We start from the raw sequence: 16,059 nt of genomic DNA on the forward strand, positions 1-16,059 counted from the left end.
TTCCCGCAGCCGAAAGCCTCGCCACTTAACCCCGCCCCCGGTGCAGGCAGCTCTCCTATCAGAGGCCGCCCCGCCCGCCCTGCCCCGCACCTCCCCTGCGCCCCGCGCCGCCTACCTGCCGGGTACCGCTCGTTGACCGGCCAGCTGTCCACCTGCAAGGTGGCATTGCCGCCGCTTCGAGTGAAGCGCACCACGTGGTATTTGCCGTCGCTCACGATGGCGTTGGGCTCGTCTATGGTAATGTCGTCCGTGCCCACGTTAAAGATCACCCCCACGGTGCCCTGGTCCTGGGGACAGGGAGGTAGAGGTCAGGGATCCAGAGGGAGAGACCGTTCACTCCTTCTAGAACTCCACCTGTGAACACCACCGGTCCAGCTCGGCAGCATTTAACAGCTTTACAACACACCTCCCAGCCGCGTCTTTACTGGACCTTTTCACCTGCCCAAGGAGGTGGGCAGGCTTGTCCCCTCCCTGCCTCATATGCAAGCAAGGGAGTAACTGAGGCTCAGAGAGGTTGGGGAAGCCACCGTGGGGTGCACAGCATGGGCCTGGAGCACTTCCACTGACCACACCTGCCTGTTGCTTTTTGGTTCAATCAAAATGTTCACAGGGCACCTCCTCCATGCAAGGGCCACTGAGCCTCCAGGCCCCAGACAGGGACAACCAAGAGGAACCCAGGACCAGTGGGACCACAGAAGGTGGAGGCTTCACCAAGGCACAGCCAACAGAGAAATCCACAGAAGCCAGCCCTGTGCCTGAGGAGGGTCTGGCCTCCCCACTCCTCACACCTCCAAGCTCAACCCTCGCCTCCCCTGCATGTTCTGCACTGGGCGAGTCCCTGAGGGCTCTGGCACCAGGGCATTGGCAGGTGTCAGCCCATGGAGGTCAGGCCTGAGTGTGGGGGCAGCCCCTTTGCAGTCAAGGGGGCACAGGCGCAGGGTCTGGACTGTGTGTTCTGGAGGGAGTCAGGTATAGAAAGAGATCAAGAAGACAAACCATGTTGGGCTTATTAAGGGAAGGTGAGCTTGGGGGTGTAATGGTAGAGGATAGGGCCGGCAGCTGGGAAGGGAAGGGAAGAGGAAAGACAGGGACTGAGGCCTGGAGAAGGGGAGCAGAGTCAGTCTGAGCAACCTCTCCCAGGCCCAGGCTCCAGAGCGGACCTGCATAGGGAACCCTCAGAGGCCACCCAGGATCCAGCCCAGGAAGAGTTCTGTCCATGGTGCCAGGGTGAGAGGGAGAGCCTCACTGAACCCCTAAATGGTGCCAGGTCCTCTGTGGGTACTGTACACACATGCTGTCTTCATCCCCACAGCAACCCTCTGAGGAATAGACAGCATCCCATTCTACTGAGGGGGAAACTGAGGCTCAGGGAGGCTAAGTAACCTCCCCCAATCTCACAACTCATAAGGACGGACCCCCAGATTTGAACCCCAGTTGGCCTGACTCCAAAGCCAAGTGCTCCCTCCCACTTTGCCTGCCAGTCTCGGGAGACACTGACTCAGGGTGCTGGAGGTGGGGGTGATCTGAGAGGCTACTGAGGCCAACCTTCCTTCAAGACCAAAGACGTCTAAAGAAGCCAGTGGAAGGCCCACTCGGCCCTAAACCTGAGTCCTTATTCCATTCCCCTGTACTACCCAGCAGCACCCCCAAACTCGGCCTCCTGAGTTCCTGCACCCCTCCTCCCACACAGGACAGACACTCGCGCAGGCTCACACAGTCACGGGGACCAGATCAGCACGGAAGACACTACACTCCTGGAGTCTTCCTGAAAGACTGTTGCAGTCCGGCCTGGGCATGAGGAAGCATTTAGTTGCCACCTCCAGCATCCAACACGGCTGAGAGACTTGGTGGCCCTGGGTGTGGGGATGGGGTGACTCACAGACGGGGCAGGGATTGGGGTTTTGCAGAGAGAGCTGGGGGGGCAGGACGTGCAGCCATGGCCCACTTGAAGATCCACGCCCTATCCCTTCCCCACTGTGGGTCCAGTTCTCCCCCTCCTAGAACCTGGGAAAGACACACGCACACACACACACAGAGTCCTACACACACACACACACACACACACGAGTCATACACACTCACACACACACACACACAGAGTCATACACGTGCAGCGTCCCTCAGATGCAGCAAAGCAGGGAAACTGAGGCCGAGCTTGCCTAACAAAGGGTACTAGCAAGCCGCACTCATCCACCACCCACAGACTGACGACATCCAGGGAGAAGGGGTGGTCTCTGCTCCCCACGTGAGAGGAACAGACCTCAGTACTACTGTCAGTCATAGAACAGCACCAGCCCCTTGGGTGCCTCTGAGAGTTTCTCCCCACGAGGCTCAGCTGGGTGGTGACAACGGTCAAGGAGCAGAAGTGGTCTGGGAGCCGGGATGGCAGAGGGCTGTCCAGGGCGGCTGGAAGGCAGGACACCTGCGTTTCCTAGGAGGCAGCTGAGCCCAGAGCCCAGAGCCGTGCACTCCAGGGGAGAGGCAGCTCCCAGAGCTGCTCCCCACGTGAAGTCAGTTGTCACTTCTTTTAAAGTCATTAATTCCTAATTCCCCAATTACCTCATTAGGCGGCGGTGGGAGAACGAGGCCGCTCCTACAGCAAATAATTATGGGAGTCAAAATTAATTTGGCAAAGTGGAGCGACGCTTTATTAGAAACGTCAAATTGCTTTTCTCTCATTTTGCTGCCGCCTCCCCACTCTCTGAGAGCTGCTAATGACGCTGCGGTGGGAGCTGATATATCACCAGGGGAGAAGGGGGCTTGGGGGCTGCCCCAGGGGGCTTCAGCCCGTCGGGTGCCCAGCTCTCCCCTCAGAGCTGACCTCTCTCATGGCTCCCACGCTTCCTCCAGGGCCCCCGACCCTCGCCAGGCTCCTCATCCCAGGGGCAGCCCCGCCCCGCCCCGCCGGCTACAGCACGAGGCACCAGGCCTCGTTCCTCCATAACCCTCGTTCCTCCATAACCCGGCACCAGGCGAGGGCTGTGGGCAACTGCTGGGAGGGCAAAGGAGACTCCTTCTCCCTGCACCCTGATCCCCCTGCCCCTTCTCCTCAGCACTGGGGAACCCTGTCCCCTAAACCTTCAGGCATATCAACAGAAGTTGTCAAATGAGGCGGACACAGTGCACCACAGATCTGCTCACCCAGGTGGATGCTCACAGGTGCTCAGGACATTAGTGGACACGGTGCTTCCCACGGGCTGGGCAAGGAGTGTCCTCAGTGCTTTATATACATGGTCTCGCTTATTAAACCTGCGAGCATCGCTGTCCGCTTATCATGCCATTACACAGATGAGGACACTGAGGCTCGGAGACACAAGGTGATGCACTAGGGCAGAGCAAGGACGCGGCAGAGCTGGGACTCAAACCCAGGCATCTGCTCCAAAGCCACACACCATCTCTCAGGACTATGTGATGAGAGAGCAGCAGCCCTCACTCACAGAGAGGGACCCGGAAACACAGTCACACCTGCCACGCAGAGTCAGGAGACTGAAACAGCAGCAAACGCCACACTGCTAAGAAATACAAATATAGAGCGACACACCCAATCAGAGGCCACGAGACTGTCCCCCACGGCGCCGCCCCCCAGCACTCCTGACACGATCAATGTGCACGGGGCCCACACTGTCACATACAGTCACCGTCCGCACTGCCTCTCACGCAGGTGGAGACGCTCACACGCACGGAACTTGCAGGCCTTCTCCCCAGGCTACTCCTTACTCTGCTTTCCTTTCCCCCTTGTTTCCCTGCCCGGCCTCCCAGGCCCGGTGTCCATCAGCTGCCACTTCTACTCCAGCTCCGCTCTGTCCACGGTCCATCTCTCCTCCTTCCTTCCCTCCCTCGTGTCGGGGAAGGGGTGTGCAGGCTGGGGACCCTGCAAAGCTGTCGTGTAAGGAGGGGCCAGAGCCCAAACGAGCCTTCTCCCCGGGCTCCCTCACTCCCCTGAAAGCTCAGGGCCCCCCACTCAGACCCTTCCAGCACACAGAGCCTGGCCAGCCTGTTCGACCCTCCCAGCTCGGGGTCCTGGCCAGGGTCACCATGTGGGATGCGGGCAGGGAAGGAAGGGGGCCGTAAGCGGCTGCATAGGTGGAAAATGGAGACTGAGGTCAGAGGCCCAAGGGTTAAGACAGTGGGCCGGGGGCAGGGGAGAGGCTAAGAGCACAAATGAAATGCAGCAAGGCTTGAGGCCACAGGGAAGTGTGTGGGGCCAGAGCAGAGAGGGGGAAGAAAAGGGGCCGCCCGAAGACCAGAGTTAGGATGGAAACTGTGAGAAGAGGAGCCACAGGCATGGCGGGGGGCCTAGAGGGAGGCAGTGGGGAGCAGCAGAGGGCGAGGAGGGGAGCTGGGCAGAGAAAAGCAGAGCTGGGCAGGTTCGGAGGCCAGAGCAGAGATGTGGGGTAGGGCTGAGGTCAGGGAGGAATGAGCAGGGCTATGGCCAGAAGGGCTGTAAGGGAGGCCGGGTAAGGGGGCGGCTGGGAGGGCAAAGGTCATGGGAACAGTAATCAAGGGCAGGGAGGCCCGAAGGAGGGGACAGGAAAAGGTGCAGGACACAGTGGGAGGCATAGGCGGTGCAGGAGTGAGCAGGCAGCAGCCCAGGGCAGTCACAAGATGGGGATGTTCCCACAGGCTGCAGGAGAATGGCCGGGAAGGCTCAAGGAAGCCCCTGAGGTCTCAGGGTGGGGAGCTGGGGAGCTTCAGGTGAGCGGAGGTGGCTCTGGGGGCCTCAGTGAACAACCGGGAGGAGAATGGGTCTCAGGTGCGGAACCACAGACTGGAAACCCCAGCACTCAGGGAACAGAGGTTCTGAGGGCTCCACGGGAGGGAAAGATGCGAGGTGCTGGTCCCATGGCAAGAGAGGACTGAGTGGATTCGGGGCAGAAGGCTGGGGGGTCGGGGGTGCCAGCCCCGCGTCCTTACGATGTGCAGCTGCAGGTAGTCCCCGAGGCCGGAGGCGCTGTCCACCCGCACCAGCACGGCGCTCCGCTGGTGCGTGCTGAAGCCCACGGCCAGGCGGTCCATCCTCGTGCTCGGCCGGTCGTTGGGAGGCCATGTGTAGGTGATGAGCGCTCCCCCCTTCCCAAAGATGTATGTGGTCCCGGCTGCAGAGAGAAGGAAAGGGAGACAGAGATACGAGGTCAGGAGGGCGAGATTAGCAGGTCCTTGGGGCTGTGACCAGAGCACTGGGACACCAGGTTTAGGGTACGGGGGCTTCAACTGTGATACCCACAGCGGCCACCAGGCCCTGCCCTCCTAGGGAACAGTTGACAGGCGGGTGCCTGGGTGGGAGCCCGTGCAAGCGCGCAGACAGATGTAGCCGCCTCATCAAGAATTCTAGCTTTAATTACAGCAAAACAGAGAGGTAGTAGAGAGAGTGACACACAGAGAGAGAGAGCCCGGAGAGAGGCTGGCTGCAAGGGGACAGAGGAGATCGCCAGGGACAGGCAGGACCCAAGGGGCCTGGGCCTGAGCCACTCGGCTGCTCCCAGGGCTGGCAGAGGTGACAGGTTCGAGGTATGTACTTGTGTGGGGCCTGAGCTGAGCAGGCACCAAGGCAAAAGCAGCCCCAGGCGATGGCGGCCGGAAGAGCAGGGGCTGTTCGCTCTGACTCACAGCCTGCAGGCTGGCCCCGCTCCAGCGCCTGCTCCCCACCCCCTCCCAAGCCCCTGCAAATCCTGGTCCCACTTTGCCCGGACTCCCTGCTTCTACTCCCAGCTAGGGGGGCTGCCTGGGTGCCAAAACGGGGTGGGGGGGAGGGGGGGTCCTGGAGCCCTGCCCAGAAAAGAAGAGACAGACAAGGGGGTGGGGGGGTAGAGATTGACAGCCAGAGGAGGAAGGAGGCAGAGAGACAGATGGACAGAGAGGGACAGAGAGGGGTGTAGGTGAGAGAAGGCGGGAGAGTGGGAGCCAGAGATGATGAAGAGATCCCTCTCCCTACCCTCTCCCATCCCACCCTCTCTCCCCCTCTGTCTCCTCTTTGCCATCCGGCTGCTGCCGGGGCGGGTGTGAGGTCCCTAACGATCTCAGCCCCAAAATAAACCCTATTAGTCGCCTTGTTCCCTCCTGCGGCTGCCTGGGCTCCCTGGGGGTGGGGGCAGACTGATGGCCAGGGTGGAGGCAGGGGTCAGGGCCGGTCGCCCAGTTTCCGGGAAGGGAGCTTTGTCTGGGAGGCCTAGAAGACTAGTACTCTGGGGCCTTCAGAGAAGGAAAGACAACAATCTTGCATTCTTTAGAACATAAATGGAGCAGATGAGACTCATAAAATGCTTAATTAAATAATTAGCCACTAACAACTCCTCTCAAAGCACTTCTTGCGGGTAGAGGGGTTCAGGGGAGGACTTATCCAGAGACAAGGAGAGAGGCAGATGGGGCGTGAGGGCACAAGCCTGGAGCAGGCTGGGAGAAAAGCAAGGCCTTGGGGGTGGGAGAGCTCTGGGTGGGATGGGAAGTCCGGGTCAGGGAAGGCCTGGGGTACTTCCCTGGAGCCAAAGCGCTTTGCCAAGATGGCAGCCAAGCTGGTAACACTAAGGCCAGGCCTCTCAGGCACCTTGGGGTCTCTCACCTCAGGGACTGGGAACCCCACTGTAGTTTGGGCAATCGGGGATCAGGGGTCTCTATCCCAGGAAGCTCCTAGGCCCCCGAAGGAGAGGGGACTCCTGAGTGCCTTGGAGGGAGGCACCATCTGCCGGCCCAGGAGGAGCTGAGAAGGGAAGGCTGTTGCCTGGGTCGCAGAGAGGCAGTGAGGCCAGCAGGGGGCTGGGGCTGGGGGGGCAGGAGCTGTCACCCAGAGCGCTTGTCATCAGGGCCCTCGGTCTCCCCAGGCAAGGCTAGAGGGGAGAGGTGACTCCCGGGGGGGCAAGGCAGGTGGGAAAGAACCACCTTGATGTCAATTAACTGACATCTTGCCACAGCACATTGCAGGGAAAGTCCCCGTGCAGAAGATAGAGGGAGCTCGGCTCTGCCCCTCCAAACTGAGGGATGCTTCCTACCTGAGGGCCCCGGAGGCTCAGTGGTGAGATCTGAACTCTCAGGATGGGGTCCCAGGATCAGGGTGGAGAGCTGGACTGGGGCAGTGAGCCACACACCCGCCTCCAGCAGGTCACTGCCTGGACAGGGCAGGGCCCGAAGGCTAGGAGCAGGGTAGGCCTCAGTCAGCAACGGTCTCTCCACTCCCAACACTGCAGCACTCTGGAAAATCGGCTGTTTCCATGGTAACCGTAATAGCCAGGGTCCTCCCTTCCCCCTCCACTCACTCACAAGCTGCATGTACAAAATTTGGGGGGTGAGGAGGGCCAGGGGCGCTAAGATGCTGACCCTCCTCCACATACACCCCTCCCTGCTTCCCAGACCTGAGGCTGCTGCCTCTCACCCCCTGGGCTCCAGCGCCTCCCAGTCAGACGCAGGAGGGGCTTACTGGGTTTCTCGATCCCTCAGACCAGCGAAAGAAACTCCATCTACCTGGAGCCTCCCAAATCTCCCAGGTCTAGGGGAAAGGAGGCCCCTTCTCCTCACTTTCCCACCCCAGGAACCCAGACAGCACATCAGGCTGAGCCCGGAGAGGGCGCGCGGAGCGAGCACGCCCAATGCCCCATAGGGCAGTGAGGCCGGAGGGATCAGAGACGGGGCGGGTGCTCCAACCCCGCAGACCCCGCACCCACACACAGGCCACGACGCAGCCAGCTGCGCACAAAGACCCAGTGTGGAGAGGCAGACCCCAGACAGGAGACAGCCGGGAAACATGGCGGTAAGCGCACAATGACGGGCCCTGGCAGGCGGCGAGGGCAGCGGCTGGCTGGCACTGTGCAGGACGGGACAGGCGCACGGGTCCCCGCCCCCGAGGCCCATGGCGCACGGGCCGCACACCCCCGCCCCAGCCTCCCCCAGTCCCCAGCCAGGGCCCTGCTCGGCCGGGCCTCCCCCGGGATTTATTACACAGCTGCTCTCCCACTGCCGCCAGTTTTTTCCGGGGGGGCTGGCCTGTTAAAGCCTAAGGGCGTTTATTACACGGTGGGGGGATCGGGTGGAGAGACACTTGTTGGGCCGAAGAGGTGAAGGATGAATGGTTTATCGGACTGGGGCGGCACTAATTACCCTGGGGAGACATTTCTCTCCCCGGCACCCCGCTCCAGCCCGGGCGCACAGGGCTCGGGCTGGGATGAACGCGGGCGGAGGGGCGGGACTCCGCCTGGTCCCTCCCCGTCCCTCCCCGCCGCGCTGCGTAGGCGTAGGCGCCTCCCGCCTCTCACTCCGCAAGCCGTCCTCTGCCCTGGCCACCGGGCGTCCTGGGTCGGGGGGCGAAGGCACATGGAGCCCAGGACACCGAACCACAGCTAGAACCTCTGAAAGGTTCCGGAGAGGGCTCCAGAGAAGAAAGGGGCCAAAGCCAAGGCCCATTATGTTGCCCTAGGGTGGTCCAGACCCATTGTTTTTGACCTCCCCAGGAAAACGCTAGTGAGCTACAAAGTACACAACATTGCAGTGTGGAAGGGTGGGGAGCAGCCCTGAAGCCCAAGGCAAGACAGCCTCTGGCCAGACACAAAATGCCCCAGGCCCAAGTGGCCACCACCCAAAGGCCCTGGCCTGGAACCTTCTGCCCACACCCAACATAGTCCCCTCAATGCCTCCTGGACCCAGAAATTCACTGATCCAATAGAACACTAAATGATCAAGAATCTTCTGTACAATTCCCACACACCTGCATTCTAGAAAAAAAAAGAAAAACCCCAACCAACCATTAATAATGGTTAGCTTACCCAGACCCAAACAACATAATCATCCCATGTGAAAAACCACCCATGCAGTGCTGCCCCTGTGGTTCAAACTACACGTGCAGACCCTCTGTCTGCCTGTCCCTGCCGCATCAGAAGCCATGACAAAAACCTTCTGGTGGATCTCGAATCATGAGAGGATAAAACGTCTTGTACCATCCAGGAAAGCCGCAGTCCTGGGTGCCCACAGCCCACGCCAGCTCTCTGAATACAGACCCTCACAGTCCACGGGGTTATCTCTCCAGGTCCAGAGCCCTGGGCTCAGGTCGCTCTTGATCCCAGAACAATAGCCCCTCAATTCTTAAGCCTGTTCTTGGCCATAAGACATCCAGTCAGAAATCCAAGTGAACACACCCATATCCAGCAAATCAAATGAAATGCCAGCCCCCTTTAGAAGCTGGAGTGATGAATCCAGAACCCGTGGAAACTCCTGACTCAGAACCGAACCGGGATTGACCCCTCTATTCCTGGCCTCAGAGGGTACAAGAAATGAAGGTCAGGGGCTGCAAGGCTCGTAAAGGGCTCTGAAACTAGAATCAGGGTCAAGGATCAGGAGAGTGTCTCCCCCTCAGGCCATTTTTAGGACCCGGGTGTACTGGTCCTCCCAAGCTCAGAGTGACATCAGGTGCAGGAGTGTCAGTGAGTGTCCGGCAGGTCAGTAGGGATATTATGTAACGGGTGGGGTTGAGGGTGGAAAGGGAAAGGCAGGAAAGAGTGAGGAGAGGAGGGAAGGAAGGCAAGGAGGAATGCAGGAAGAACGCAAAGAGTCGGGAAGTGGAGACGCAGGTGCAGGAAAGAGAGGCTTCTCACACTGGGTGCAGCCAGGAAGATGCTGGCACAGAAAGGAAGGGTCTCCCCTGGCCTACAAAGGTCTCCCAAGCTGGCCTCTTCCTCTACCCAAGCATGGGGTCCCAGCAGAAGCCCATCCTGTCGCCTCCCCCCACATCTGAGGTGCGCCCAGGTGAGGTTCAGCCATGACAGCTGGCCTCCTCCCTCCTCTTCTATCCGTCCTTTGACCCTCTTCCTTCCTCTTCACTGCCTGACCGTTCTCGGGCTCCTCCACTCGGTCTCCCCACCACCTTCCATCACGGCCCTGCAGCACCCTCCACCTCCTCTGCTTCCACGTGGTCCTCGGCAGCCATCGGCCCTCTTGGGGCTGTTTGTCTCCTCTGCACAGCAAGGGAGTCTCTGAGGCCATCCCAGCACCAACATTCCATAGGTTCCCCCAACACCCCCCCACACAAGCTCTTTCCTCCATTTTCTCTCCCTCTCCCCCAGCTCTTTGCATCCCGACTCCAACTCCTTCACGGAGCCTTCTTCTGGCACTTTGGCTCCCAGGTCCCTCCTTCCAATCTGCTCAGCTCCCCTGGGCCAGCCCCTCTCTCCTTTCCTTTCCCCTTTCACCTCCTCTTCTCTTCCCCCCACCATGATTTCCCCCAATAGCCTTTCTTCTCTTGTCCCTTCATGCCTCTCCTCATTGCCCAGAAAGACCATGTCCTATCTGGGTGTCTCTGGGGACTGAGCCTCAAGGGAGTCAGAAGGGATGATGAAGGGGACGGTGAAAGGCAAACAGGGCCAGATTGCTCGCAGGGAGAAAAGGGGAGTTAAAGTCAGGTGCAAGGTGTGTGGGGGGAAGTGGAGCAAGGAGCCTAGAGAGCATTGCACAGAGAGGACCCCAGCTGGGACAGGGGCTAGCCAGGGACACTCTGCTGGGCAAGGGAGAGGAAAGGAATGAAGGAGAGTGTTGGAAGAGGCCGCTCCTGGGAACTGGATGAAGAGAAAGTAGAGACATGAAGAAGATAAAGGTGAACTAGGAAAAAAGGGGGAAGGAGAGTAGAAAAGGGGTGGAAGGACTGAAAGTGATATGGGGGAACAAAGATTGGGAAGCAAGGATGGACAGATGTAGAACAATGATGAGGAGGCAGAGATGAGTGCAGAAATAGAAGGCCATGAGGGCATAGATGGGAAGTGAAGATACAGGCATGAAAGATGCGGGCAGAACAAAAATGGAGTAAAAAAATATGAGAGGGGATGGATGAACAGAAATGGAAGTGATGGGAATACAGAAATTAGAGGCAACAAGGTACAGAGTGAGAACTGGTGAAGGCACAGTGATGGGAGTCAAGATAAAAGGTGATGGAAGCATGGAGATGTCAGAGTGCGAAGATGGGAGGTGATGGGGTTCAGAGATGGGAAGTGATGGGAGGACAGGTATAGGAGGTGATGAGGATATAGGGATGGGAAGTAATGGAGGTACAGAAACGGTGAGTGTTGGAGGGATGAGATGGGGACCGAAGATGAAAGGTGATGAAGTATATGGATGGGAAGTGATGGAGGTACAGAGATGGGAGGTGATGAGTTGCACCATATGGGAGGTGAGAGAGGTACAGAAACGGTGGTACCCTATGGAAAGTGATAGCAAGGTACAGAGATGGGAGGTGATGTGGAGTACAGAGAAGGGAAGTGGACTAAAATGGGAGGTGATGGGGGTCTCTGGGATGGTAGGTAACAGGAGCTTTGAGATGAAATGTGAAGGAGAGACTGAGATGGGAAGTGATGGAGTCTGACATGGAATAAAACGTGAAGAGGGACACACATGGGAGGTAGTGGGGAGGGCAGAGATTGGAAGTTATGGGGATGCAATAATGGGAAGTGATGGAGGTACACATAATACGGAAGAGATGGAAGAGGTGGAAGGTGGCAGGTACAGAGATGGGAAGAGATGGCATCCAGAGAATCTTAGAGGTCTAAGGTATGAGGTGATGAAGGGACTGGGCTGGGAGGGCCAGCAAACCCACAAAGGGCAGAAACCAGAAGTGATAGAGGTCAGAAATGGAAGGTGATGGAGTCTGAGAGGGAAGAGGAAGTAGGTTTTGAGATGGAAGGTTATGGGAGGGGGCGCTGAGATAAGAGGTGATAGTGTAAAGTGATAGAGGACTGACTCTGGAGGTGATGGGGAGACTGGGATAGGGGAACAGAAATTCAAACAGTGGGAGGTGGGAGATGCTGAGGATCAGGAGTGGAGGCAGGGCAGAAATGAAGAGGTGTGGAGAGGAGAAACCGGAGATTCAGGGAATGAGGCTGGGAGAATAATGGGACAGTGGAGCGAGGTGACTGCTTGGAGGTGGTGGAAGGACAGTAATAGGGGAAAGACAAGACAAAGACAGGACAGTTGCTGGAGGAACAGACGTAAAATAGAGACAGATATGAAGAGGTGAAAGAGGCAGAGATGGAACACGTCTGAGCCAGAGATGATAGGTGGGACAGAGGTGAGAGGTTGGTGGGGGACAAAGATGAGAAAATAATGGGTACAGAGATGCTGCACCAGCAGTGGGAAGGCGACGGTGAGGCAGAGGTGGAGGTAAGCCAGGTGGAGAAATGATAAGGGGCAGGGATGGAGGAGGTGAAGACAAGAGAAACGGAAGGGAGAGCTGGGCAGAGAGGATGAAAGGACAGATGGGGAGGTGGTGAGGGGACCTAAACAGGAGGGTGATAACAAACCAGACATAGGGATTCGGAGGTAAAGGTGAGGCGAGGAATGAAAGTGATGAAGACAGATATGAGGATGATAAAGGGACGGGGTGGGGGGATTGTGATGGAGAGGCGAGGGTGGGGCTGAGATGCTGGGAACCGAAGATGGTAGGTGAGGGGATGCGGGCCCGCAGGGCCGAGGGGCCGGGCCTCGGCGCTCACGGGCTGGGGTGCGGCCCGCGGGGGCCAGGGCCGCGCACACGGGAGGCCCCGGGAGCCAGCCGGCCGGCCGGTATCGGCAGCGCCACTTACCGTGCCCGCCGCGGGTGAGGAAGGGCATGCGGTTGATGGCGATCGGCACGGTGCCGTGCTTGCTGTGGAAGTGGTGGACGTGGTGGGTGGTGCTGAGGCTGGAGGAGACCCGGGCCCCCTCGGCTGCCCCAAGCAGCAGCAGCAGCAGTAGCGGCAGCAGAGGTGGCGGCGGTGGCGGCACGGGCCCGGCCAGGGCGGGGGGGCGGCGCGGGCACCCCCCCGGCCCGCTCCCCCCGGGGGGCATTTCGGCCCGGGGGCGGCCGCCTCAGAGTCCCATGGCCGGGGGCAGGGACGTGGGGCTGCGTAGCCCCGCGAAGCCCCCCTCCGGCTCCGAGCCCCGGGAGGGGGGTAGGGGTGAAGAGAAGGAAAACCAGAGCCCAAGCCTCGGTCCCGAGCCAACGAAATCAACTGGATACCGCCGGGAAATCCGGGGTCCGCAGAGTGGCAACGCCAAGGTCCAGGACGCCTGGGTCCATCGCGAGGAGCTAAGGGTCTCCCCGCATCCCGGCGGGGTCGGAGCGCGCAGAGGGCCGTCAGAAACCCGGGGGAGCGCCCGGGGGAGGGGGCATGGTGCCGGGTGGAGAGGTAGGGGAGGCGCGGGGGCCAAGCAGGGAGGGGAGAGCGGGGGAAATCCTGCAGAAAAACCGAGCCGGGGAGGAGGGGGACTGGAGGAGAGAAGCGGGAGACGGACGGAGGCTAGGGCCGCTGCCGCTGCCGCTGCCGCCCGACGGAGACAGGGGAAAGGAGGGAGGGGCCGGGGGAGGGGGGGCGGGAGAAGAGAGAAGGGAAGCAAATCCGGGTGAGGGGGGAATGAAGGGAGAGGAGAGGAGGGGAGAGGAGAGGAGGGGAGGGGAGAGGAGAGGAGGGGAGAGGAGAGGAGGGGAGCGGGGCTGAGCAGAGGAAAGGCGCGAGCCTGCTAGATTCCGGCGGAGAGATGGAGGCAGCGGAGTGTTGCTGCAGAGGCTGAGAGGGCTGGAAGGGAGAGGGAGGGAGAGAGGAGGGAGGAAAGGAGCGGAGTGGAGAGGGGAGGCGAGGGGAGGCGAGGGGAGGAGGAGCGCGGGAGAAGGAGGGGGCAGGGCGGAGGGACCCGGGCGGCTCCCGATCTGCGGGCGACGCTGGGCAGCTCCACCGCGCGGCTCCCGGCTAGCCCGCTCGGGGCTCGCCTCTCCTCTGCGCGAGCCCCGCCTCTCCCCCGCGCCCTGGCGCGCGCTCCCCTCCCGCCCCCTCCGGAGAAGGGGACCTGCTGAATAATTGAACAGGACTGAGGCTAGCAGAAGAGGCCGCTCTCTCCCACCTCCTCCCTCCCCCCCACCTGGACGAACCCCAGGAGTGCTCGCTGGTCCAGGGCGCAGAGATGTGGACACCGCCACCTCTGCACGCACGCCTCGGAACACACGTGCACGCTAGGATGTGGACGGGCTCGGGTATGGAGACACCCACGTGCCCATACAGGCATCAGTGTGCACGCACACACACATAAGCTCAGATACATACATGCATACATGTGCTCATAGACACTGGCACACGAACTCACACTCAGCCGAGCGTGTACACATGCTCATGGAGGCAATACATGCACACACACATACATGTTCGGTCACAGGTACTGAATGAACAGCCAACGTACACACGGACGGCTCCCTCCAGCTCACCCTCCAAAAACAGGGTCACCCATACGCATACAGACAACGCACCCAGAGGCTCAAAGGTGCTCCAGAGTAAGACATGCCACACACACAGTCCCTCGCCACCTCTCCAAAAGGGTGCTCCCCTCCCCCACACACACCCTCCTGGACTCCTCCAATCCTTCCTGTCCACTTCCCCTGCCCCTCCCGCTGCCTCAACCTCTACCTCTGGGGAGGGGAGTTTCCAGGATACTTATCCACTGAGTGGCCCACTTGTGACAAAACCCTTCCTGGGCCACTTATGTCCAGCTGAGGAAGCCACTTGTCCTTCTAGGGGCCCCTCCACTGAGATCTGTCCCCTCCCAGACTTTGGGACACCTCTGGGAAGCACGTGTCACAGGCCCAGAGGTAAGTGCAGGGGGGCTTTCTTCCCTTCCTCTGGATGCCACCTCGGCATGGGGCCTGGGGGGGGGCTGAGGGGGGGAGATGCTGAAGGTAGAGAGGGAGGGAGGTAGAGATGGGACCTGGAAGGAGGCAAAGAAGGAGTGTCATAGGGTGAGAAGGAGAGGTGGTGAAGAAAGGGCAAAAGGAAGCAGGTGCGAAAGGGGAGGGAGGGGCTGGCTCCTGCTTATTGATTCTGAATTCCGTTTTGGAGCAAAAACTGCTACCAGGAGCCCCACAAGTTCTGCACCCAGGTCCTGGGTGCAGTCAGAACCCAGGACAGCTCCTCTGCCGCAGCTGCCACCTCCCCAGCCCTGCTAGATGCCAGGGCCCCATTTGGCCCCCAGCCCTTCAGAAGGGGAGAAAGGGGTCCTCAGAGGCACCCGGGAGGAAGTTTCCAGGTGGTGCGTGGCCCCATGAGGGAGGAGAGATTGCAGGCTGAGGAGCAGGGCTGGGGCCCCCAAAGCCTTGTCCTCCTGCCCTCTCATCCCGTGCACGCTCTTGGCCCTGGCACTGAGGTAGAGACTGACAGAGCTCTGAGCAGGCAGAAAATGTATGGTCCCGGAGGGAGGGAGGGAGGGAGGGAGGGAGGAGCCAGTGGCAAGAGGAGAGGAAGGGAAACCGCCTAGAGGCCAATCAATACCAGTGAGTGGGAAGTGGAGAGCTGGAGGGGGTGACGCTGGGGATCGAGGGGGAGAGACAGAGGGTAAAAAAGAAGGGAGAGACAGAGGTGTGCAAGAGATCAATAGAGGCTGTGGAGCAATTGGAGAGAAGAGAAACACACAGAGGGGCAGAGATGGGGAAGAGCTGACTGCCCGGGCGAGCCAGAGATAGGCTCTGGGAGACTGAGCTGCCAAGGGGAGCTGTCCTGACCTCAGCCCTGGGACTTCAGGCCCTGCCAGGAAGCGTGCCTCCTTCCAGCTTCCTTCCTCTCTGAGCTCATATTCTCTTTTTCATTCTCTCTCCACTCTTCTCTCTCCCATCCTGGAGATGACTTCTCTCCCTCTGATCTCTCTCTTGCCTTCCCAGGGCAGACTCCTGAGCCCACAGAGGTACCTTCAGCCCCAGGTGTAATGCCCGTATCCCAGACGGAGAAACTGAGGCCACACAAGGGGAAAGGCTGTCCTGAAGGTCGGACTCCTCTCAATTCCAGTCTCTTTACCACCAGACAGCTCCACACCCCAGGCCCAACCCTCTAAGGACACCTGGGCCATTCCCACCCGCCTCCCTCTCTTCAGGCACAGGGGCCCTTGGTGCCCAGTGGTGCCTCCAGGGCCTTCACACTTGGGGGTGAAGCAAACAGGCCTCTGGGCCAAGTTCCTGCTTGACGTTGTGCATCAGTGGAGCCTCAAGAAGACCCGCCATAGAGAGACAGCACGAACATGAAACAGCCAAGCCTGGAGAAGCGGGAGGAGGCACAGCTTCAAGAGAAAAGGGGGTGTGGCTTG

General features: G+C 59.8%; 1 protein-coding gene across 1 annotated transcript in view; it reads right to left on the bottom strand.

Moving 5' to 3' along the window:
* NRXN2 (neurexin 2) overlaps window positions 1–16,059 on the bottom strand; it is a 99,840-nt gene that overhangs the window by 24,499 nt on the left and 59,282 nt on the right. The window contains exons 16-17 of the mRNA XM_027089966.1: window positions 4,915–5,096; window positions 116–287 (exon numbers count right to left, since the gene is read on the bottom strand). Of these exons, the coding sequence (XP_026945767.1) occupies window positions 116–287; window positions 4,915–5,096 (354 nt within the window). The remainder of the gene's footprint in view (window positions 1–115; window positions 288–4,914; window positions 5,097–16,059) is intronic.

Source organism: Aethalodelphis obliquidens, unplaced genomic scaffold (genome assembly GCF_003676395.1).
Source record: "Aethalodelphis obliquidens isolate GAN/ISIS:26980383/991018 unplaced genomic scaffold, ASM367639v1 scaffold69, whole genome shotgun sequence".
In the NCBI taxonomy this organism is placed as follows: Eukaryota; Metazoa; Chordata; class Mammalia; order Artiodactyla; family Delphinidae; genus Aethalodelphis; species Aethalodelphis obliquidens.